At 38.7% G+C, this 25,423-nt stretch overlaps 1 protein-coding gene across 1 annotated transcript in view; it reads left to right on the top strand.

The window, feature by feature from the left end:
- The window catches only part of dnah2 (dynein, axonemal, heavy chain 2), a 220,040-nt gene that overhangs the window by 34,514 nt on the left and 160,103 nt on the right, over positions 1–25,423 (top strand). Inside the window, exons 10-16 of the mRNA XM_037533256.1 lie at positions 1,099–1,186; positions 6,260–6,465; positions 7,531–7,660; positions 10,126–10,308; positions 16,318–16,532; positions 16,838–16,984; positions 20,788–20,944. Of these exons, the coding sequence (XP_037389153.1) occupies positions 1,099–1,186; positions 6,260–6,465; positions 7,531–7,660; positions 10,126–10,308; positions 16,318–16,532; positions 16,838–16,984; positions 20,788–20,944 (1,126 nt within the window). The remainder of the gene's footprint in view (positions 1–1,098; positions 1,187–6,259; positions 6,466–7,530; positions 7,661–10,125; positions 10,309–16,317; positions 16,533–16,837; positions 16,985–20,787; positions 20,945–25,423) is intronic.

Raw genomic sequence — 25,423 nt, 5'->3', positions numbered from 1 at the left:
TAAATAGGCAGACTGACTGATTACAAGCTTGAAGACACCTGTGATGCTAATTACAGGACATAACTTAGTTTAACATGTCCCTATGGTCTTTTATTTTCATTCTTTTTTAGGGGTACCATCATTTTTGTCCAGGCCAGTTTCATTAGTTTGTTTTTCTAAAATTATTCTGTTGAACCACAATTCAAAAGCAATGTTAGTTTCAAGTTATTTCAGTGACCATTGTGGGTTTTTCTGTCTTTAACGGAAGGGTACCAACTATTTTGTCTACGTGTGTAGGGTGCACCCAGATGGCAAATCAGAAGAGACTGAGGGATATTAATACAGTTTTAAATTTCAATACATATTTTTTTATATTATATTGAAATCATTACACCCTGACTGTTTAGTGGAAGTTAGTGGATTTTGAATAAAAGCCCTTTTACCATTCACTGCCTAATCAGAGTTCCTGGAGGCAGTGGTTTTTCATTACATAAAAATTCTTGCACTCAGAGTGTGCGTCCTGGGATTGGCTTCTTCCGGGAAAATCAGAATTCTGGTTTTGGCCAAATTTTGGATACACTTTCTCTGTCTTTTTTTTTGTTTTGTGTAATATTTTCATGTATTCTTCGTCTTTCACCTCATGTGTCTGTGGCTCAAACCTCCTGGTGCTTTGTGAAACTGTCCTGCTAAATGCCCTGCTGTCTTTCTCCCTCACTCTCCCTGTCTCTCTCACCCCGGTGCAGCCCAACTAAAGGTGTTTGTCTCCTCTGTGGTGAGGATTACCTTTCCATCAGGAAAAGAATGAAGTGTGAAAAGCAATCTGAGAAACGCCAGCCTGGCTGATATAGAACTTTGGCGGATGCAATTATGCCAATGACAGATCATTTTTGACCTTATCCCTAACCGCTATGGATGGAGTTTGCTGTTGCTGTTGCTGTTTTTGTTTTTCTAGTGTTCACAGTTGAAACGTTGCCTTGCAAGGAGCGATATATAACATAAGGACCCTTAAACTTGGCCAGCTTTTTTCTACAGTCGCTTACTCATATGTCACAGGGAGAGTGATGTTTGAGGTCCCCTCTTCTCCTCCTCCTCACTCTCTTTCTTTTTTTTTCATCATAGGTATTCCTCAGTAGGCTGGGTGCTTGACCAGACAAGCATCTTTGCTTTGGTGGATGCCTTTATGCAGCGATGTAAAGATCTGCTGGAGGTGAGCAGATATACAGTGTACACCCACTCACCGACCCCTTTCACAAGACTTCTCTAAGATAAGCTAATTTTGCATTTAAATAAGAGACAGGGCTTATATTTCATAAAAGTTTAAATTTCTGGTGTCAAGGCCTGATGTGACACTTTCATGTAATAACTATAGATGTACAGCTTCAATTTCCAGAAGTATTCAGGTTCATAGTTGTCTTTCAGTTTTTAAGTATTCTACAAGAAGCAAACACAGTTTGAATCTACAGCAAATTTTAAGTGTATGTGTTAATGTACATCTGAGTATGTGGAGGTTTATAAATCTGTCTACATGTAGACCATGTAACATGTATGTAAGCACTGGATAACATTTATGAACAGCTTATATCAGTAATTGCACAGAAGATCTTAAAAAAAAAAGCATTGATATGAGGGTCCATAAACTAATGTCACAGAAATGTGTTACATTTGTAACAATGTTAGGAAAGCATAATTCCCAAGTACTGGAAGAAGCCTTGTTAAGAACAACATAGATCAGCAGTTCTGTGAAAGTTTTCTATTAAGGAGAGCTGTGTGGCTGCATTAAAGTTAATTGTTCATGTCTGCAGCCACACAGCTCTCCGTACCACTTTGTACTTTAACATACAGTGCTCTGAGACTTTATAAATATTTATATATATATATATATATATATATATATATATATATATATATATATATATAAACAAACCTGAACAGTGTGTTTATTTGTTCAGAAAAACAACAAGAACAAAAGACATTTGTGATTTGATGTATGTGTTTCCTTCACCATTTCCAAACATCTCTTGAACAAACCAAATATTTACAGTTGCCATCCAATACCTGCTTCAGCTAATCATCATCTGATCAGTTCTACATTACATTAAATGTCCTCCTGAGAGAATTCAATTCCCAAGTTCACCAAGAAGCCAGGAACCAAATCTTTGTTCTTCTGTATTCTTCTAACCAAAATTTTGCTAAACTTTCACTCAAACCAAAAAATTCTTCTGTTTGTTGTTCTGTTTTACTGTATTTGTGTTTATTTGTATATATTATGTTTATACTGGCAAGAACACACTAATATACAACTCATATGGTGTTCTTAAAGCATAATTACAACTTTCTACCTAATTCCAGATTCTACCTAATTGAGATGTAAACAAGTTTATTTAGAGTGGTTTTATACAAATTATATTATGTTATATTTACCTTAAGACTCCCTGCATGTAATTCTCCACCATGAATGGTTTTTGCCTAAAACATTTTCTCCACAATACTGTAAAACAGTGTTACATGAAGCAGCACTATCGTTACCATTTCTTGTAATAACTTTCTACGATGTAGTTTTATGGCCATTAAACTTCCACTGTGAACAATTCTAAAACAGTAAGTTTCTCTAGAATGGAGTCTTTCACAGCAAACAACTCTAAATGACTTTTTAAAGACTTAACCACTTAATTATGCAGATGTTGTGAAAAAGTGGTAGAAATGCCCTTTAACTAGGCCTCTGCCTTATAACTTCCATCACCTGGGAGTGAAGCCTCATAACAAATTGAACAAATGTCTGTCAGTTTAGTTTAAATGTCAGCATGTCACTTACTTTGTAAAACATCCTATGTCGTCTGGCTAATACCATTTATAAAGTTGTTTATAAATATTCAGATATTGCTTTAAATCGAATGCTTATATCTGTGTTATAACGTCCCTAAGTAACACTTCAAATAAAGTGTTACCATATGCTTAACTGTACTGACATAATGTCAAATACAGTTCATAATTCTGCAGAATATTTATTCTGACCAGTGTGTGAAATACCCCTTGGGGTCTCTTGTTGACTAGCTACTCTGTTCAACAATTCTTCTTCTGGAAATGCTCTTTTCTTGTTTGGTAATGCGCTTATTCACACATTAAGTGAGATCTTACACATCTCTTCTGTTTTCAGTTTAAGAAATGAGTAATAATTCACTCTTTCCACCAGCCTCTTGGGAAATGAGGTGAGTTTTCACATTTACAAATATGCTGCAGAATATTGTAAAGTTTCTCAGAGGTTTCTTGGGCAGTTGCCAGGCTATAAAGGACCAACTGGATGAACCCGTCTGCTACAGCACCACCCTGAGGCAGAGCAGTGCTGCATCTCTAGTTAGCTAAGAATACTAAAGACAGAAGCTCGCTGTTTTGTTGGTGAAGCAACTAACCAATGACATTTGGCTGACCTTGCCTTTAAGTGTCTGTTTTTCGTTCACTGACACCATAACATCATAGTAAGTTTATCTTCAGGAACCCTTCCAAAATTATGAGGCATTCAGGGGATCCAAGAGGTTAACTAGGGAGTCCCGGACCCCCCAGGACAGCCTGCATTTCACACTTTGATTCTTTCTTGCAAAAATAAAAGCGATATAATTAAGGTACAATACACTGATTTACTGAAGAGGTAAACAAAGTCAGTATACACAGACAAATTACTGCAATGGGCATCAGCAGCAGTTTTACAACAGCTTGTATTGCACTCTGAAGTGTGAATTACAGCTTCATCCATGTTGCATGTGAAAACCAAAACTAATTGCAGTGACTCAACAACAGAATGCTCCCATCTGACCGGTGGGCAACATGAATGCAAATGCAGCAGCTCTGCTAGTTCATTAGGCTTGTAAATGACAGGAGCCACAAGTAATTATGAAGAAGTTAACACAGCAATGTTCTGTTTTCTGCATGTGAAACAGACTTTTTACACAACTGCACATATCACTGCCTCATACCCATCCACACACACATACCTAAACACACAGGAACACTGAATTACATTTCCCTGGGTTATGTCCTTATCATATAGCACATTTCAAGCACATTGTTATGATGGTCCCTTTAGGGCTGGTATGAAATGTTCATATTAAATGAATGAAATGATAGTGAATGCATATTCAATATGCAGAATGGTATTATTGTTAATTGGTGGTAAAATAAAACTTGAATTAGTTTGATTATTTTCATTTTTTTATGCAGAAACACACTCTGTTCATTTTCAAGGTCTATAAAACAACAACATTGCATACTGTTTGTTTTGTTTGTATATCCTATTGCCATTTCAACACTGTAAATCCACATAAGTTAACATAAGTTAAGAGTTGAGAGTAATTAGTGCAGTTGGTGGCCTTAATATTTTTAGTTCATTATAGCAAAAGTCAGAATTTTGTAGAACAGGTTTAGGGTTAGTTACATGTACAGTACTGTTCAAAATTTTAGGCATCTGACAAAATTAGAATTCAAAAAACTGTTTATCAGGACAGTAAGCATTTATTTGCTGAGAATAACACTAATATTAGAATAACTACAAATAACATTGAAGCAAGAAGTGATTTTATGTTAGTGTTTTCTGAACTATTTCCAAAATTAAAAATGCTTATTACTTTTTCATTTATTTATGTCTGTATACATTTGATCTAATGATAACACCAGCATGGTTTTAAACAGTGTGCTAGGGTGTTTAGGGTACTGGACATATTTTAATTGTACAGCTTAAATTGTTGGGAAAGGTGGCAAAATATTTGTAGTTGATGCAACAAAAAAATATTTGTTCTGATCATTCTCAATACTTAAACCACATACTAGCACACTAAATAGTATGTAAAAAATAGCACATTTACTTATGTGCACATATACCTATAGCACGTTAGAAGTGCACTCATGAGTGTAGTAGGTGAAATACAGAAATATGGACTGGGACGCATGTTCAACGGCTGCCTTGCTGTCTGCACGTCAGCCGCTTGTTAAACATTTCCAAGCAAAAGAAGGTATTTGTTGATTAAGAAAGCATTTATTGTGGTAAATAAATGCATTTATGGAGGTACACCTGTATTGGCTTTGTATTTCCCAAAACGTTTGTAGTTTGGTGTACACTTAAGGTGCCTCAGCATAACTGCAGCGCCATTTAGGTTGAACAGAAAATTCAGTTGAGAAGCTGCAGAATAAGAAGCTAACTTCACCTTTATATATTTGTATAAGATTACTATGTAAGAACTTTGGCAGCTGTTTTAGCCACTTTTATTCGTTTTTGTGAAATCTCACAGACTGGAATTTTCTGAACTTTGGAGATGTGCAGGCTGTGCAGATCCAGTCCACCAAACTAGCTAATCATCTTGTAGCGTTTTCTAGAGACTGCATTTAAAGTGTCTTCATATCTTTTCATTTTTTTCATGGTCATTCTGATCTATTTTACTATTTTGCTTTTGGTCTTCAGCCACCTCCAAGTGTAACTGCAGTAATGTTGATGATATGAGCCCAGTCAGTTACAGCTCGCTGACAACATGGTGATGTGGTCTTCTTATTGACAGTTGAAAACCATGAATTGGCCTCAAATAGGCTGGTATTTTCATTAGTTTTGCATACTTGAGCTAGTCTAATCAGAAGCTGTTCACAGCTGACCTCAACCAATTGTTTACCACTGTATTACATAACATTTAGCCCGAAATTAACACAGGTGTAACCTTACTTGAAGAGAACTGATAATGAGAGCTGATTAACAGAAACCAAACCAACCTCTTTCCAGTCGGCTTTGCATGTAAAATTTCACATCAGGCATAAAACTGATGGCTTTCAAGGGTCAGTAAATCTATCCTGGACAGCTCTTTTTACTTAAAGCAGCATATAGGACTCCTAAATCAAAAGTGACCCAAACAGAAGACAGGGCTTCTGTAGGAACAGTATCACTGCAGTAACAAGGAGTCAAAAACCATCTTGACAGCATTAAATAAATATGAATAAATTAAAGGTTAGCAGCTTTACAAACTCAAAAAGAAGGAAGTGTTGAACATATTCAGTATGTTTACTTTAGTAAAATGTTTGAATATATTTTCAGAGTCTAGTTAATAAATTTCAACTTTGGGTTTCCAATGACCATAAAACAATGCAGTGCAGCCTCAGTATTAGTATCTCTCTCTCCAGTGTTTGCATCTTTCCCAGTCCTTTTGATCTCTCTCATATGCTCTATGTCACAGATATCACCTCCTTAATTTTTGGCATAAACACCTGCTTTCCTGCTGTCTCTCCTTCTCTTTTTTTCTCTCTTTCTCAGGTGTGTGAGTGTCAGCAGCAGTTTGCCCGTCGTAAGGAAGGCGAGCAGATGCCATTGCCGTGCTTTGCAGGGCGCCAGGGGGCAGAGGTCACCAGGAACCTGCTGGAGATTGAGGCCACCTTTGACAAGAGCCTACAGATCTTGCGCTCGGTGCGCAAGGGCATCCTAGATGTCAAAAATACCTCCTGGCATGACGACTACAACAGGTAGGACATGTGTCTGTGAGCGTCTCTGAGTGTTTGAATTAGGCTTTTTGCCTGTTTTTATGGTAGATTGTCTCTGTGAACTGCATGTTCAAGTATGTCTGGCTTCCCCGTTGGCGTGTTAATGCTCATTCCCTTATCTGCTGTGCCTTCCTCTGCATTTTCCATTACTTTGAATGTACATGAAGCTTTGCATATATATTATAAGGCTGCATATATTTGCCCATTAACAATGCATGTTCCATTTAAATGTGTGACCCATTGGCAGTAGATCACCGTGCTCATGCGCATGTGGGCAGAATAGCCGACTGGTTGCGCAGTGCAGGGCAGAGCAGCATTGCTCCCTGTGGGCCCAGCTTGCCCTGTTTGTCATTCAGAACTGTTTGTGACAGCAGGCAATTTGGCTGCTCATCTGAATACGATCTTGGACAATGGATAGCGTGTCTAGATGTGGGTGCATATGTATGTAGGGATGCGTATGCGTCTGAGTGAGGCCCTGGGTTGGCTGTGGGCCTCCAGAGACTCCTGCCCCTGGCGCTGATGGACCTCGGGAAAGCGATCAGCCCATGTTTGTATGTGATAGACAAGATGATGGATTGGGGTTGAGGGAGGTCATAGGGCTGGGATGTTGTTGCCAAGACAAACAGCTGTGCTTGTGTCTGAGGCAGGTGTTTCATAGTGCAGCAGCATATTGAGAGCAGCCAAATCAATACCAGGCTGCATTTACGGCTGCATGTGTGTGCAGTGTTTTTTTCTGGTCTTTGTTTGATTCTTTTGAATAGGACTTGGAGAATTTGTTTGTTGTACATATTATCAAGTTCTGCCCGCCTCAGCTCCTTTTCTTTACACTGTCCTTGGTTTGTTGTGTGTGTTGTGGCTTTGTATTAGTTTTCACTATGAATAGATGACATGGCTTGTTTTTTTTTTTTAGCTTCAAATGCTATCTAGTTCTGCTTTGTTGTTGTTTGGTTTCTTTCCCCCCATGGTATAGACTCCATGACCTCTTGATTTGTGTGTGTGTGTGTGTGTGTGTGTGTGTGTGTGTGTGTGTGTGTGTGTGTGTAAAAGGTTCCGGGCAGGAGTGAAGGACCTTGAGGTGATGATGCAGAATTTGATCACCAGTGCTTTCGAAATGGTCAATTCGGTGGAGGAAGGGGTCCAGCTGCTCGATGTCTTCCAGCACCTGACGACTCGAGAGGTCTTTTCTCTCCTTTTCTTTGTGTCACACATGTAACTTACTATGCAAAAGAGACCAGCCTTCATTTATATAATTTATAGTCAAAATGTTGAAAAGGAAAAATATGCAGAAGCTGCAAGAACTAAACATATTATATTTTTTAGCATTTAGTATGTTTACCCATTGTCTTTATCGCAGCTTTCGTTCTTTTTTGAAGTTTTTTTAAAAAAACCTTCAGGGATATTCTTCTACAAAATCAGTCATAGATGTTGGTTGCGTTTTCTTCATCTCACAATGTGAGCAGGGCCGGATTAAAAGAATGGGCTGAAAGGGCTGCAGTCCCGGGCCTCGCCACTAGGGGGGCCTCCGGTCGCTGAATGTCAAATGACAAAAATTAATAGAAAAAAAAAAAACGAAACAAGCGAAAATGTCGGGCCAAAGGAAACACGAGAGCGGAGCAAAAAAACGAAAATTACAATCAATAAAAAAGGAAAGAGCGACAGAATTATTACAGAAAACACCCAAATTAACCAACATGTGGAGTAGTCAGCCTGCTGTAGCAGCTACCACCAGCAAAGAGGCAACTGTCAGTGATGGACAGCAGCCAACCACCGCTAGCCAACTAACCAGCCCAACTAGCCAGTCTGCTAGCAATAGTGCTACAATCTCTGAGGAAACAAGTGATGGAGAAGAACCAGTGGGTAATGTAGCAGATGAGCCTGTTGATTCTGAGGCAGGGGCGAAAATAGATATATCAACAGATATTGCATGCTGGGGAGAAGTTAATGAGGAGATGCGAAGCTATTGGGTCGGAAAGGGAATTGAAGCACCCACACAATGTCAACATAAAGATGCCGATTTTTCGGCTTCTGAAAGGAGCTATAAAAATCAGAAGCGATGTCTGAGCAAAACATTGTTCAGTCGCTCGCTCAGAAATGGAGAGAAGGTGGCAAGAGAATGGTTGTCTTACTCCCCATCTACTGGAAATGTGTTTTGTTTTTTTTGCAAACTATTCAGTAACGATTCAGTAATGATATTAAAGCTACCCTTGAATTGAAATGAATTGAATTGAAGTGAATTGAATTGAAATCATAATACCAGTTCACTTTAAACGGTAGTCTGTCATAGATTGGTACTGTGTACGCTGATGTGTCAGTGGGTTTGTGTGAGGTCATGCGTCAGAACATCATATGAAGGGCCTCATCCTGGTAATTAGCCCCGGGCCTCAGGAAGTGTTAATCTGGCCCTGAATGTGAGTTATAACATAATGCACAACACAAACACAACTTATAAAAAACATGAAAAATAAGTCCTAACAGAAATCAACCAGACCAGCTGGCTTCACATTATCTAATATGACATCAGATGTAAAACTTATGAGTCTTAAGTGTCAGTAAATCTATCATGGACAGTTCTTTTTACTGAAAAAAGGTTGCTTGGGAATTTTGTTGATTCCAGTGTGTACCTTGGTTCCGCACGGATAAAAACTATTACATCAACACAATTAACAACGGTTGCCCATTTTGCTTACTTTTGTCATGAATTGTGTGGATGTGATGCATTTTATTCATGTGGAATAGCTGTACAATATACATGAGTTGGAAGAATGGACAGAAACATCTGTGGATTTTTTCAGATCTGAAGCAAAAGTAGAGCTTGGTTTTCCCATATCGTTCAAAGATAAAAACGGTTTAAGTGCTGTTTATCTGATGGTGACCATTTGGATGATTTGGCTTTCTGGACTATTGTTACACAGTTGTTAGGAGTCACATTTTCTCTATATTTTTTTAAAAATTGGAAACCTGTGTTATTTTCCTCAATTTCTCTTTTATTATGTGCATTGTCTTGTATCTAATCTCCTTAGAAATATATACTGGATATTGAATAACCTGTGCTTGTTTTGAATGGAAATAAATAAAGGGTAGTTTCTGACTTTTGCATAGTATCTCACACACACATTCACACACCTGTCTTCACTCTTTCTCACACACACATTCAGCTGCATTGGTAAGCTGCTGTAAGCAAATTAGTCCTTTAAAGAACAGAGCATTAATTTCCCACACCGTTTTCTTAGAATACAAAGGGTTCATGGTATTTCGATAAGGTGGAGTATTGACCAATGTCCTGTTCCTTTAGAGACCACACAGCAACTCCTGTTCTCTGTCTTACATTAGTTTTACCTCCGCTTAGCTCTTATTCTCTCATACCCTTTCAGCTATAGAGCTTTCAGAGCAGGTGTTACTGCCACACACACACACACACACACACACACTCCCTTTCTATTAGAGCACTGGGCTCTTTGTTATCTTCAGCACATGTCATTAAGATCAATTTACCTCAGCCTTAGGTAATTATCATGGTTTAACTTGCTCCCTATTTTCTTGTTTTTTTTCTGTCCTTCTACCGTTATCTTTCTCCCCTCTGTGTATTTGTTTTTCTCCCCATCTCTCTCTTTCTGTCTCTCTCTCTATCTCTTGTTCTTTCAGGCCATTAAGCGAACCATAGACAGAAAGACGGTGGATGTGTATACTCTGTTCAGTAAGGAGCTGTATCTGGTGAATAAGGAGCTGAGCCAAAAGGCGATTCACACTCCTGCACACATCCCCCAGAACGCAGGCCACGCTCACTGGGCCCGAGCCCTGCGCCGGCGCATTGAGAGACCAATGGAGGTGTGTGTGTGTGTGTTTGTGTGTGCGTGTGAATGTGTGTTTGTTTGTTTTAATGCCTGCGTATGACCAGGGTTGTGCAATGGGACAATATCAAATGAATCCAGGTGCTAATTAGGGAAAGTTCAGATACACACATGCAAAAGAAGTAGATATGTAGTTTGTGTGTCACCATTTAAATATTTTGTCATGTGCTAATGCTCATGGTAATTAACTGTTTGCAAAACTGTGACTGACATGCCTCTCAGCCTTCCTTCCTCCATCCAGCAAAGGAAACACATCAACAGTATGTGGGTAAATCCAATTGCTGAAACCTGTTCCTTATTAGACATGAAAAACCACTGAGAGGCTAAACATTTATCCTGGTTTGATTAATGTTAACATAGTTTCCAAAAATCCATTTTTGTTTGTTTTAAATTGGCCAACATGAATCATTTTTCAGTCCTCAAATTTGTGTCTATGCAGAAAAATCCTGAAATGCCAATTTATTTTTGAATAAAAAGATACTCCTTTGTGCTTCTCAATTTTCCTCTGTACCACTGAATTTTCAGTCTTTCAGTACAAGTGTTATGGATGCTCCCAGGAAGACTGTACTGAAAGTTTGATGGACATAGTAAAATAAGGAAGGAAGGCAGAACTTCATTTGAATTTTGTCAAGCTTAGTTGTTGTCTATTGTGCAATTCATGAACTATTCCCACTATGTAGCGTGTACAGTAAAAAACATTACCCCACTGCCCACAGCTGCACCTTAGCATAGTCAGGTTAAGTTCTAGTATTTATGGTAGTTGTAGTCCATCGGGTAATTCAAACACTGTAGAACATGTGTCAGGATCCAGCCCTTGTGAGCCAAAACACTGCAGACTTCAGTACACTGCCTCATTAAACAAACCCAGTTCAGCTCAACAGCTAATTAGCAAGGACTTCATGAACTGATTTCAGAATGTTGGATGAGGATAAATGCTAATCTTTACAGTACTTTTACCCAGAAGGTCAAATCCAGATGTTTGTAAACAAAGTACAAAATGTAAAAAATGCCCAAAAGTTGTTTAATTTGGGCTGTGATAACATATGTAAAGCCTGGAATGATTTAGGATAAAAAATAATGCCCTTTGTGTTCAGAATCTAAGGCACACTCTGCTGCGCCTTCTGCCTTTGCTGTCTTTAGCCACATTTTGCATCCATTTTTTTCAATTGACTGTTTAACAGAAGACTCACAGATTTGAGTAACACCTTTTTGAGCCTTACCTTTAGATATTTATAATAACTATTTTGTTATAGATATCTATTGTGATTGCCATTTTGAAATATTCAGTAGCAATCATTTGCAAAATTCTGCTTGTGTGGATTTATGCTTGAGTCTTTTATTATGAAACATTACTTGCATGATAAAAACATCTCTTTATAAAAGAGCTGAAATCCTGTACATTCTACAGAATGAACATTACAATTCAAAGCTTTTACATTTGTCTTTTTTAGTTTCAATGCCAAACTGTTCCAGTGCCATTATTTATTATTATATAATTCTTATTTCAGTGCTTCAGTATTTTAATTTGTGCTACAACACTTTCCTACCATCAGCACTACATGCTCAAAAACGTTTACATATATCCCTAGTGGCCACCAGAGCTTTGGAGACACCTAGCTTTTTACAGTGTTTTAATATAAATGAGGATGTTCCTGTTGATTTGTTCTAACTTTATTATAACATATTAAAGCCAAAGCAGATTATTTGGAGGAAAAAAACAATAATACGTGAAAATATTTGTATATATTTATATACTTATGAAGGTATTACCTTGGGGATAATGCTGGACCTCCCACATTGTATCCTCTTGTTGTGATGTCAGCATTCATCAGCTCTCAAACCTGTCAGCTTTTAAACCACCTGGGGCAAAAATCAAAATGTGTTTTTTTAACAACAGTTTGGAAAAGAAAGCACATAGTTATTTAGATAGAAGCTACTCTTGATACTAAGGAAGACAAAATATACCAAGTATAATATTAGTAAGAAGGCTAGGTGTTCCTAAACTTTTGACAGGCAGTGTATGTGTGTGACCATGTGTGCAGGTGTCTGAACTTCTGCGGTCACAGGGTTGATCAAGTAGCTCACTGTGAGTGATTTAGAAAGGAGGAATGGAGGCAGATCAATCAGTCGTAGACTCAAAGGACATATAAAGGAGTGCTTTATGGCCATTTATTTCAGTCTTAAATGTCAGTCCTTTGAAGCAGTGCATCAGAGAGCCAGAGCGAGGATGTACCCTTATACTGTATAAGCCCAGTACAGGCAATAAGGAAACTACAGGAGCTTATTAACAGGGCCGTACCCAACATGTACGCAGACTCCATCAGCCGAGCTCTGTAGGGCTTTAGGTACAAATGAATTCGATTACTGCCTATCCCCTCCACTGGTCTGAGACCAGCCAGTGTCACCGTGCAGCTTAACTGTGCTGAAAGGTCCTGTGAGGTGTGAGCTACTGGGCTCAGCAGGGTCCAGGGCCAGGCTGTTGGGGGAGAGGCAGAGGGCAGTGGGAGCGGCCCTGAAGCTGGAGCTCAGCCAGACACCTTTCAGCCTCAGAGGCCCTAACGCTATTAAAACCAGCTGCTCCACTACACCTCCCCATCCACCACATGGAGCCCTCCTACTTCTTTTCTCTCTCTCTCTCTCTCTCTCTCTCTCTCTCTCTCTCTCTATTTCTCTTGCTCTCTCAATCTTCTGTCACCCTCTCTATTTTCCCCCTCCCTCTTTTTTTTTTCACTTTATATTTTTATATTTTCCTTTCTCTCTCTTTCTTATGCCACTCTTTCCCTCTCTTTCTCTCATTTTCCCTTTTGTTTTCTCTCCCTTGCTCTTTCCCTCCATATTTTTTCCTTTTTCTCTCTCTCTCTCCCAATCTTTCTGTCTCTCTCTCTTTCCCCCTGCTTTCCTTCCACCCTATTACACTCAGTCCCTCACTGTCTCTTTCTTTCTGCCCCCCCCCCCTTCTCTCTTTACCTCTCTTCCTCTCTGCTGTGTTTAAATTCAGTTTTCCGCCTTCATTAAGAACACTGTTAAGACCAGGAGAGAGCCTTAATTGTACACAGATTTGATTTGCTTGCGTTTTCTGCACATTACTGACGCCAAAAAAAAAGCTTTTTTAGAAACAAACAGAAGGCAGGATCCAAAGCTTAATGTTGGCCGTATGAGGAGCTGAGCCTGGGGAATTTCTGAGCCTCATGCAGTTTACAAGCTTACCTTATATGTTTGGGCGAGGTGAAGTGAAGTGTGTTTTTGTTGGGTGCGTTTACATGTGTGGATTAGAGTGTGTAATGCATTTGATTTAACTGTGTGATGGTGTGTTTTAGATTTTGTGTTTAGGGCCTTAGATGTCTTTGTCTCATTGAGTTTCCTGTGCAAATGTTGGTTGTTTGTAAACCGGTGCATTTTGTTTCAGTGCATGATTCGTTTCACCCTCTCCAATCTGCGTATGTATTTGTGTATAAAGCATTTTTTAGTGATTCTCTTTGAGTGTATGTGTGTTTGCTGATAAGAGAGCTTACAGTGGAAAAGTTAGAGACCACAATTTCTTTAATTTACAGTCACAATGGCCATTAAGTATAAGTTTATGAAAGACTCCATTCTTTTGGGGAAACTTGCTTTCAGGTTTCCAGAAAAATCTGCAGGGATGGTTTTCCACACCTCCAAAGTTCAGTCTTAGATTTTAGTTGAATTTTCTGCTTCTCACAATCACCATATTACAGATAACCCCAATTACAAATTTAAAGTAGTCAATTTATGAAACTTCACTCCACATTTCAGATGTTCAGTTTTTGTGTTCTAGTGTAAGTTTTCTTCTTTATTTGTCTGTTTGCATTTGTCAGTAATGGTTGACAGCTACACATCTTTTCAAACTCATAGTGTTGAGTTCATAGTGTAGTCTTCTCACAGTGGAAGAATATCTGTGGACTTTTTCAGATCTGAAGAGTAGAGCTTGCTTTTCTCCTCTCTCTCAAAGATGAAAGTTTTGAGTACTGTTTATCTAATGGTAACAGTTTTGGTCTACCAGGTGTTACATAGTTATTAGGAGTCCCATCTTCTCTGTAGCTTTCCATACTAATAAAACTCCTATTTTTATTAATGTGACCTTCCCCTTCCTTATGCAAGTGGATCATCTTATGTTTAAACTAATTGTGTCTAAATATCTCCTTTAGCCATTTTAGATGCACATTAGAAAAAAAATTAAGGCAGTTATAGCATATATGGGTTATTGATGTGAATATTAGTGTGAAGGGGAACATGATGTCAGTGTCACCTTTGGGAACCTTTTATTAGGAGGACACAGCTGTAACCTGTTTGTTTGTTCAAGGTAAAAAAATGGAGGAATTAGCATGTTTCTGTAGCCCCCTAGTGGCCATCAGAATTTGAATGATTTTAATGAATATAATCAAATAAAATGTTTTTTTTTCCCTCTGTAATGCTGTAACAGACTAACTAGGAGACTGTTGGCTTTTTGTGTGTGAAATGTTGTTACTCCTTGTTGAACTGGTAGCGAGCAATAAGGGCTGAAAGGAGAGGGGTGCTAACACAATTACTGTGAATCCTGCTGTGAAAACAATTCTCATCTTTCTCATTTTAGTGTGGTGTCTGGTGGTGCCAAGACAAAACTGACAGTACACCTTGGCTTTCTTCATATCAAAAAAGCACATACAACTAACACAACAGGAACTAGCCATTGTAGTTGTTTGCAATTATATATTTGCTTGTTCACCAATGAAAAGAAAAATCTGGTTTGTTTATGGTTTATAATAAAATTAAACACAATAAAATAAAAATATATTTATAATATAATTAGTGTTATTGAAGAAAAAATGTGTCCAAAAACCGATGGGCTTTTAAAAGAGGTGACAATTACATTTCATTGCTTCTGTGAAAAGGGTTTAAAGTGTCAGTAGGGTGCAAAAAAAGTGGACAAATTAAATACTGATACATTTGATACTATACCATACTATACAAGTTTTCATGGCTTTTGTGTATTTTTCTGTTTATATACTGTATATGTTCCCTAAATGTATGCGTTCTGACACGGAAAAATAAATAACTTATGCCCAGTCCCATTTCTTCTTTTTTTTACCTCTACGCCTTGTTTTTCGATAGGCACCCTAACCTGTTGGAACTGAGTTACAAGGGGTAGTGGTTGAAATTTTGCCCTACGAAACAGAACAAACTCTCAGATAAAATAAAATAAATAAATAAATAAATAAATAACTTGCTTCACAGGTGACCCAGCCCCATCTACAGTGATAGCAGAGAAGGGAAAAGAAATCAGCAACCTCGCTGCTGGGCTTTAGTTACATTTAGGGCTTCATATGCTTTCTGAGGGGGTATAAGACAATTATTTGTTATTGCCCACTGCTAATTCTTTGGTGATACTAAGCTGAAGTCAGCTATTCACCAGCTTCTTGTTTGTATTTTCCCATTCCGCCTTAAACGTTGCAGCAGTTATATTATGGTGCTTTAGGCATCAATACTGCTGGACTATTTAAGGTGGAATGGGAAAGTTAGCTAGCTACCAACCAAGATATTAGCATGCTGTTAGCTATTTTTTATGCTTGTTTTGAAGAAAACGACCATAATACATCGAAACAACATTAAACTAAGATAACCATTGTTTTATCATATTTTTTTAAATGGATAAAATACTTACATTTGTGGGTTACTTTGGTCACTCGCATAGCCATCTTTCCAGTTTTTCTCATAACACTGTTTGGAATGTGTCTCTGAAAACCATTTGGAGGGCATGTAGGCCTAACACTTCATTGGGACACCCTACCCCTAGATGTGAACGTGCAAAAAAAGTGGCAGGGGCAAGGGGTGAAATGAGATTGGGCCTTAGTGGCTGTTTTGACTGGAAATTCAGTAAATGAAATGGTGGTTTTTGGTGTTGCACACTGCTGTGTATCTTTTAATACTGGACATGCAGCATGTGTGTGGCTGTGTCTGTGTTATTGAATGTTTTTGTATCTACACTCCCTAGGTCCTGCAGACTGCTTACTTCATGCCTCAGACAGGCAGTGGCGAGGAAGTGCGTGCAGCTCATGGGCAGTTGGTGCAGACACTAGACGAGCTGGTCAGGAGGATATTCAGTGAGTGGAGCCAGAGCCTGGAACGCCAGAGCCTAAAAAAACTCGACCAGTCTCTTATGATCCGCTGCAAAGAAAAACCAGGCATGCTGGACATCAACTTCGACAAGTATGTGCTTCTACAAGTACATATATGCTCAGACTGAGGTAGCTGCTATCATGTCTGTATAGCTGGAAGCAGTTAGAGCGTGCATATAAAAAGCCAAATTCTGCTTAGTTTCAGCTGACAGTGACATTTTGTCTCAGGTTTGGGGTTTAATTAGGTAGTTATGGCTATAGACATCATGAACTGTGGTTCACGTTATGTTCACTTACTTTTGAACAAACACTTGCTCACTAACCTAAACACAAACACACATCTCTTGGGCCCTGGCTAATTTGTTTGAGGCTGACAAGTTCGTGTTGGTTGTGTAGGAACCTGCTGAAGATGTTTAATGAGATTCATTACTGGGAACGGCTGCTATTTGAGATCCCGCACTATGTATCCGAGGTTTATCAGCGCAGAGAAGACCTGCGCACCATGAGGGAGAGTGTTCTACTGGTGGTTAGAGACTACAACAGGTATGCACTGCTCTCTACGCTTAAGTACATACAGACACATACAATACCACATACCTGTGTAGGTCTCTTCCTTACAGCAAAACTGTAGCAACTGCATGTACATAGTACCAACATAACACCAAACTACATGGTTGAGGTGGTGGGAAAATAATGTACCTTATAATTGCTTACCTGTCCTTCACCTTTACAGTTACCTCACCAAAACACCCACTCTGTCTCTTAAAGCAACAGTACTGAATTAATACTGAGCATGTCAAAATGACATGAAAGCACCAATATTCTACATTTTTTCTTGCATTTTATTTTTTTGCCTGCAGTCCAGTAAAAGAGTTTGTCTGGTTTTATGTACCAGTGCAAACATAAATCATATTTTGCCTGACCATGTTCCAACCTCTCTTTATCCCTTTAACAGGCTGTATCACTGGTAAACAGGCTGTTTGTTATATGTAATTCAGCTCTGTTCTAATTGGATGGCCCGTGTTGTGCCTCATGTGCCTGTGCAAAGTATTGGCACCTTTTATAATTTATATATAAATATATCCAATATGTTAAACTCAGTAAATAAATAGAAACCTCTAGAATTTGCAAAAAAACACCATATATAAGTGTATTCCCTTTAGAATTCCCTTTTAACTTATATTCACTTAGAAAATCAGCAAATGTATTTTGACCATGTATAAACTTTTGCATTTGACTGTATTAGGACTTGACAATATTACAACCTGTTATCATTATTATGATAAATGTAATCACAACTTGCATTTCTAAGCAGACTATCAGTATTGTGAATATTTATTTTTTCCTGAATATTACATTTAAAACAAATCCATTTATTGAAATATAGCACTGCTGTTTTGCATGTGCATTTTGCCAGTGCATTTTGCCCATTCCAACTTAGGATTAGAAATAGAAAAATTGATTATTATACCTATTCAGGGTTCAGCAGTTGTAAAGTAGATTTAAATGGCTTATTTTTATGTGATATATAATGCGTATTTACTGTTAGAGGGATTGAATTCTTAAATTAAGCCTAAAGACTGGTTTGAAATGAGTAACCATGTATATTAAACTACTTCAGAACAGTCAAACAAAAATACGCTATATTACCAAAAGAATTCACTCACCCATCCAAATCATTTAATTCAGGTGTTTCAATCACTTCCATGGCCACAGGTGTATAAAACCAAGCACCTAGGCCTGCAGACTGCTTCTACAAACATTTGTGAAAGAATGGGTTGCTCTCAGGAGCTCAGTGAATTCCAGCATGGTACCATGATATGATGTCACCTGTGCGGCAAGTCCATTCGTGACATTTCCTCGCTACTTAATATTCCACAATCAACTGTCAGTGGTATTATAACAAAGTGGAAGCGATTAGGAATGAGTCACATTCAGTCACAAAGTGGTAGGCCATGTAAAATGACAGAGCAGGGTCAGCGGATGCTGAAGCCCATAATGCAATGAGGTCGCCAACTTTCTACAGAGTCAATTGCTACAGACCTCCAAACTTCATATGACCTTTAGATTAGCTCAAGAACAGCATAGAGAGCTTCATGGAATGGGTTTCCATGGCCGAGCAGCTGCATCCAAGCCTTACATGACCAAGCATAATGCTGCCACTGGACTCTAGAGCAGCGGAGATGTGTTCTCTGGAGTGACAAATCATGCTTCTCCATCTGGCAATCCGATGGACGAGTCTGGGTTTGGCGGTTGTCAGGAGAATGGTACTTGTCTGACTGTATTGTGCCAAGTGTAAAGTTTGGTGGAGGGGGGATTATGGTGTGGGGTTGTTTTTCAGGAGTTGGGCTCGACCCCTTAGTTCCAGTGAAGGGAACTCTTAATACTTTTGTCCAACATAAGTGTCTGACCTCACAAATGCGCTTCTGGAAGAATGGTCAAAAATTCCCATAAACACTTTCATTGAAAGCCTTGCCAGAAGAGTTGAAGCTGTTATAGCTGCAAAGGGTGGGCCGACATCATATTAAACTTAATTTACTAGATTAAGAATGGGATGTCACATGCGTGTGAAGGCAGAGGAGCGAATACTTGGGAATATAATGTATTTAGCCCACAGTGGCTTTGTGATCATAAACTGACCACGGACACAGGACTCAAGGACAAAAGAAATGATAACACAGTCAACACACTTAAAAATGTGCAGGAAAAGAGAGAGAAATTGATAGAAAAGTGCTGTGACCCATGTCATGCATATACTGTACCTTGAACCATATGTCAGTGTTTTAGTTTCAGACTTAGACTTAGACAGACTTTATTGTCATTCCAATTAACACCGTACAGTGCGCATTAGAATGAAATTTCGTTGCCTTGGCTCAGAGTAGATCGGAGAGAAAACAAACAAACAAAAAAAAGTAATGCAATGTAGTGCAAAGTACAATGTAGTGCAAAGTGTAGTACTTATGTAAACATATGTATATCAACAGATAAATACATTTTAAATAAGTATATGTACGAGAGAGTGTATTGCACTGGAGTTCCCCAGGTATGAAGTAATCAAAAAAAAAATTTGGAGCAGCATGTTATTTAGAGTTCAGCATGTCTTATGGCATGTGGGAAGAAGCTGTTTTTGAACCTGGCTGTTCAACTAATGTATTTGGGGAAAAAACATAAAGCATAAAGATTTCAGTATATTTGTGTTTGTGTGTTATTTCTCTCTCTCTCTCTCTCTCTCTCTCTCTCTCACACACACACACACACACACACACACACACACACACACACACACACACACACACACACACACCTACACACACACACACACACACACACACACCTCTTTTAATGTGCATATAATCTACCTTGAATGTTTCAAGGTGCCCACAGGACAATACAGAGTACTTCACTATGGCACATAACCAGGCAAATGCCCAAGTACCTGGCATAGAAAAAGGATGACCCTGTAGTCCTGTTCTCTCAGAGGACAAGACTAATAGTTCGTTATGCAGCTGAGACCTGAATCACAGGTTGCATCTTTGCACTCTCAGCCTGAGATTTTAAAATTAAAAATGAGGACTCCAATTACAATAAACTACATCTGTCGGTCAACCTTACACATAGTAATGTGAACAGGGAGTAACTCTATACCCTGCCGAATTGTAACAAACACTCTACATATCACCAGTTTTAACAGGTTGTTCATTTGTAATTCATATTCATCCCACCAAATTGGTATTCTGGGTTTTCACTACATGCACACTCGAGTTCTGCAAGTTTCATAAGCTTTACACAAACACTCACTCTCACATGAAATGAAATGGTCTTGTATTCTCACCAACTCGTCCTTGGGTAAAACAATTCACACTCATGTTTCAGACCCACTCAGTAGTCTATAATAACATTGTACCTTGCTCACATAAGCTTTTTAACACACACACACACACACACACACACACACACACACACACACACACACACACACAAACACACACACACAACAGCACTTCAGATTCAAGTACCCATTGTAGTGCTTAGAGAGACCCAGTGAATCATCAGCACCAGTATTGTCACCACATTTAATGCATTGTAGAGATGCCAGCTGGAAGTAAACACTTAAATTCAACAAAAGCCAAACAAGCATTTCCCCTTTTACTGCATTCTCTCAAAAATACATTCAGTAGAACCTATTAACCAAAAATCAAATCACTGTTGCTGTCATGCCTGTGAAATGGTATTGCATACTATTGGAAATGCAGAAAATGTGAGCTTACTACTAAGCCACCACATAAAAATAGTTAAAACAGCTATTCATTTTGATTAACATACAGAACATTTACATACTGTCTCAGGATCATTGCAGCCCTTTCTTCCGACGCTTTGGGCCTGTTTCGGGAGCGGATACGATTTCTAGATAAGAAGATCCAGCCAGGCCTCTCCAAATTGCAGTGGTCATCTAAAGGAGCATCCAACCTCTTCATCAGTGAGTGCAGACTACATGCAAGCAAGGTCAGTAGCCACTAATCCTTTCATAAACACAAAACTACCTCCTTCACACCCCAACAGGTAGAAGTGTGTTCATTTGTGCACCGAAGTAAGGATTCTGTAAAATTCCTGTAAAGTCGATGAGTGGCTTGATCATATGCACAAAATTCAGTGGATAGGTAGCCATGCTCACGCTAAGGCAAATAGAACTTCTCCCACAGACCCTAATCTTCTCTATTATCATGTTGCAGTGCTGCCTAGTGCCTAAACATGTTATTTGCAGCGCAATTTTCTAAACCAGTTGTCACTTCTTTGTGGGTGACCAAAACCAATCAAACCTAATCAATTCAAACATCATTAAAAGTAACACAAAAATGCTTGGAGTCCAAGGCATTTTTTGATCAGGAATTTAATTAATCCTGGACAATGCAGGAAGATCCTGGCTGGGTGGCTCCCCATCTGGAACTCCATTTGAATCAACCAAATTCCACAAACAAGGGGAATTATTAATTGTAAGAAATTGTTGCAAGATGGACAAGCTTTAATGCATGCTGGTAAAAATACTATACAACCTGATGAATGTCGTAGCACACTACTTGTCAAAATATGGAAACGTAGAATGCATTCGTTTAAGCTTTTGTCTATTTTGTATTATGTGAAAGTTCACACTGTTAGGATGTATAAAATGTAGTTTTTTGACATGTATTTGAGGTAACATTAGCATGGTGGCAAATTTATTGTTGTTTCCAACTTGCCTGGTTCTGATTAGTTACACCAATATAGTTCAGCTTGCTAGAATTGTTGACAATGTTGATCTTATTCCTGTTCACATTGCTCTTGTGTAATTGATGGGTTCCCCTTCTGATTATTGTGTCCTCTCATGATTTCTTCCTCTTGCTTTCACTGAGTTTTTCCTTGCCACTGCCACCATTGGCTTGCTCATAGGGGCTTCCTATCAACTTAACCAATATAGGTGAACGTTTAGCTTTACAAAATCTAAAATTTAAACTTTTGCTTATATTGGTTCAGCTGAATGAAATTTTTGACAACATTCTATAGAACATTTGGTACAACAGGGTACATTTGTAGGTGAATCATAGACAGGTCAATTGAGTCTTGGTGTATTTCACTGTGTCTGTGTTAAGCCAGTATTGCATGCTTTGGTCATTGGGTGGTCCCTTGGCCACAAGCGTTGTGGACCTGGGTGGAAATGTGGATTGAGCAGCATGCTGGGCAGAAATTAGTGGAATTAGTGGTCACATAGCTATCTGGTGGCATCTTTATTATATGAAACCAGCAAGGCCAAATTTAAGCCTTCAATTTAATAGGTTGTAAAGCAGAGTCTTAAAAATGAGTCAACGAGAACTCTGAATAGTATTTGAAGAGCACATAGGATGATGTTTAGAGTAGACGTGCATTTAGAGCACAAGTGGAAAAGCTATTAAATCCTTTAATGTGCACCTCTTTAGAAAAATAGGAGCTCTGCAAACACTGCATTCAAAAAAGGGATGTGGTTTTGGATACCAACATTTATCAGTACACAATGAAATGATGTCTACAGTCTCAAGACATTCATACAAAAGACTGAGAGCTGAGCATTTACCTTTCCTGAAGTTTGAAAATGTCAGATACTTCTGACAAATCGCTGTGTAGGAGGCAGGCACAGAAACAGACTGATGTGTGTCAACTAGTTTACACAAGTGAGAATGTGCATTTAGTGGAAAGGGAAGAAGCTCACTTAGATAAGGTAACAAAGGTGTTTTCCATCTTGTGGGTTTTTTCAGAACGTCAGTTGTTTTTTGAGTGTTGAATTTCAGATTCTTAACCAGTTTTTCAACCACTTTTGGCTATTTTGGCCTTTGAAGGGGAAGCTAAACCGTTAAAGTGGAGTAAATACTTATTCACCTGTCCTTATATGTCTAAGCACAAGCATTTGCCCATTTATTCCTTACAAGATATAAATAAACAAGCAAAAGAGAGACTGTATAATGCATACTCAGCCAGGAGACTCTTTACTTTTATGGTTTTACTGTTTTAGACAACTTAGCCAGCTTGGCAATTGTGGTTTTAGCTCCATGGCTGTCCATAGCTGCGATGCCTCACTGCCACCAACCACATCAATTATCACCAGTCTTTTGCTGCAGATTAGTGTGTGGTACTATGCTGTGGCAAGTATATAGTTATCTGGGATATTTATGTTCACTTTTGTGTTGTAACCGTTTATAGTTACCTTGCTAACTCTACCAACGTGGAGGATTTTTTCCATCCTTAATCTTTCACACCTGCCTTGGTCACACCATTTTCACAAGATGACAGAGACTGCAAAAGTCTATTGTGACAGTGGCTTTACCATACCTTCACATTAGGAGGTGACAAGTCGCTTCTCTCACCCAAAGTGTGCTTGAGGCTGTTCTTTTTGTCCAGCTTCTCTACCATATAATTATTGTTGATTAGTTTGAAATATATTCTTTTTTCTCTTTTCTTTTGTGTAATACTATTGGAAATGGCAGGAGAATGCCATTAGGAGCAGGAATATCATTAAGGTCAGATAGTAGAGGGCAAGAACCTTCAACTAAGGAATTTGTGGGAACCATTCATTTAGATTGGACCTATCATAGTGCATATGCATTAAGTTAAGAAAAGCAGAGAATTTCTGTTTAGAAGACACGTCACTTAGTAATGTCTTTTGGGTTGATTAGACACTAGAGGGCACTCCTGAGCAAGTCTAAAATGAATGGGTTCCTATGGAGCATTTGTAAAAATGCTTAATATTTTTTTACAGAAAAATGCACTCATTTTCTCAACACATAACAGCATACAATACTTCAACATTGCTGTCATATGTTTAACTTTTCATTTTTAGCTGTTAAGCTAAGCTATTTACCCCCCTTCATTGAGGACTAGCTCATGGGCACCCTCTAGCTTTTTTCCAGGGATTTTGTTGCTTGCTGCTTTCTTACTTGTGACTAAATAGCAGCCATGAATCTCCTACCTCCAGAGGAAATGACTGGTCACCTGTCGCTCTGTTGCCTGCTGATGTAAACGCATGGTTAGAAAGATTGTTTTTGAAAAATGTGGTGCGAGTGCACGTTAAGCTAGTGATATTGTTTTTGAGTAATGATTTTGATGCGCCGTCATCTATCTTTACATCCTGTCAATGCTTTTGTAATATTCCTGCACTTCATGCCACAATGCATATGCGGTATCATTGCCACTGCCACCAAAAAAAAGCAGAAACATATTAACAGGAGATGAATGCCTGCTATGACTGGCTGTCTATCACCCAGCTTCTATATTAAGGAGAAATATATTATAAACTGGCAGTGGCCTGCAGTGATGTGGTAAACACATGCACACACACACACACACACACACACACAGAAAGAAGCAGAGCGGGAGAGCCCCATCCTCTATAATAAATGCCACACAGGCATCGCTCAGCATAAACAACCTCAGCATCCACAATGAGAGCCAGCCAGCCTTGGTGCAGTGCCACCACTACAGCCTGGCTGCTCTCTCTCTCTTTCTCTGGCTCTGTTTCTCTCACAGAGCGAAGGCTGGGGGTGGAGGGGATCAGGTTCACGTCAAAGTCAATGTCAGACATTGGTACAGCCCAAGTCAAGAGCTGGCAGCAGCTTTAGTGGCAGAGAAGTGTGGATAGCAGGACAGGAGTACTGTTTCAACATATTTGAGCTGACATGATGGAGAAGAGACTTGAAAACCAACATGGTCTCACACAGACATGCCCTCACTTTCACCCAGAGGCACACAGACTCTTGCTTTCATTCATACAAACGTACACACATGCTTGTTTTTATACTATTTCAGGACATGCAGCCATACAGTAATGTACAAAAGTCACAGTCCACCTTAATTAATTTAATTTCCAGTAGAAATTGCCATTAATTACATTTACTGCTACTGCATTTATTGTAGATTTAATCTGTTTTGGAAACTTGCTTTCAGTTTTTCAAAGAAATCTGCAGAGACATTGTTCCACATCTCCAAAGTTCAGTCTTAGAAGTTTGTTGCATTTTCTGCTTTTCAGGCTACAAGTAATCCTGAACTCATTCAGTGATATTGAGGTCTGGACTCTGGGGTAACCAGTCCATTGTTCTGAGAACAGTAGAACCTTTTTTGGATGATTTGCAAATCTTCTTAGTTTAGTTTCTTGAAAATTCGTACAGGCTTATAGCTTTGAGTTGTCTTCTCACAGTGGAAGGAGGGACAAAAACACCTGTGGATGACTGAAGCAAGAGTGGAGCTTGATTTTTCTCCTCTCTCTCTACATTTACATGAAAGCCTTAAGTACAGTTTATCTGATTGGGACAGATTTAGTGGTGTACCAGTCTTGCACGGTCGTTATGAGTCACATTTTCTCTGTATCTTTTCTCTGTATTACTTATTTACCTTTAACTTCCTTTTGTCTTATACAAGTGGATTATCATAAATATCCATTTTCAGAAATATCTCTTTTACACAGTACTGTACATGTACCTACCT

This window comes from Pygocentrus nattereri, chromosome 2 (genome assembly GCF_015220715.1).
Source record: "Pygocentrus nattereri isolate fPygNat1 chromosome 2, fPygNat1.pri, whole genome shotgun sequence".
In the NCBI taxonomy this organism is placed as follows: domain Eukaryota; kingdom Metazoa; phylum Chordata; class Actinopteri; order Characiformes; family Serrasalmidae; genus Pygocentrus; species Pygocentrus nattereri.
The sequence above is the reverse complement of the archived record's forward strand: the minus strand, read 5'-3'. Positions and strand labels throughout refer to the sequence as shown.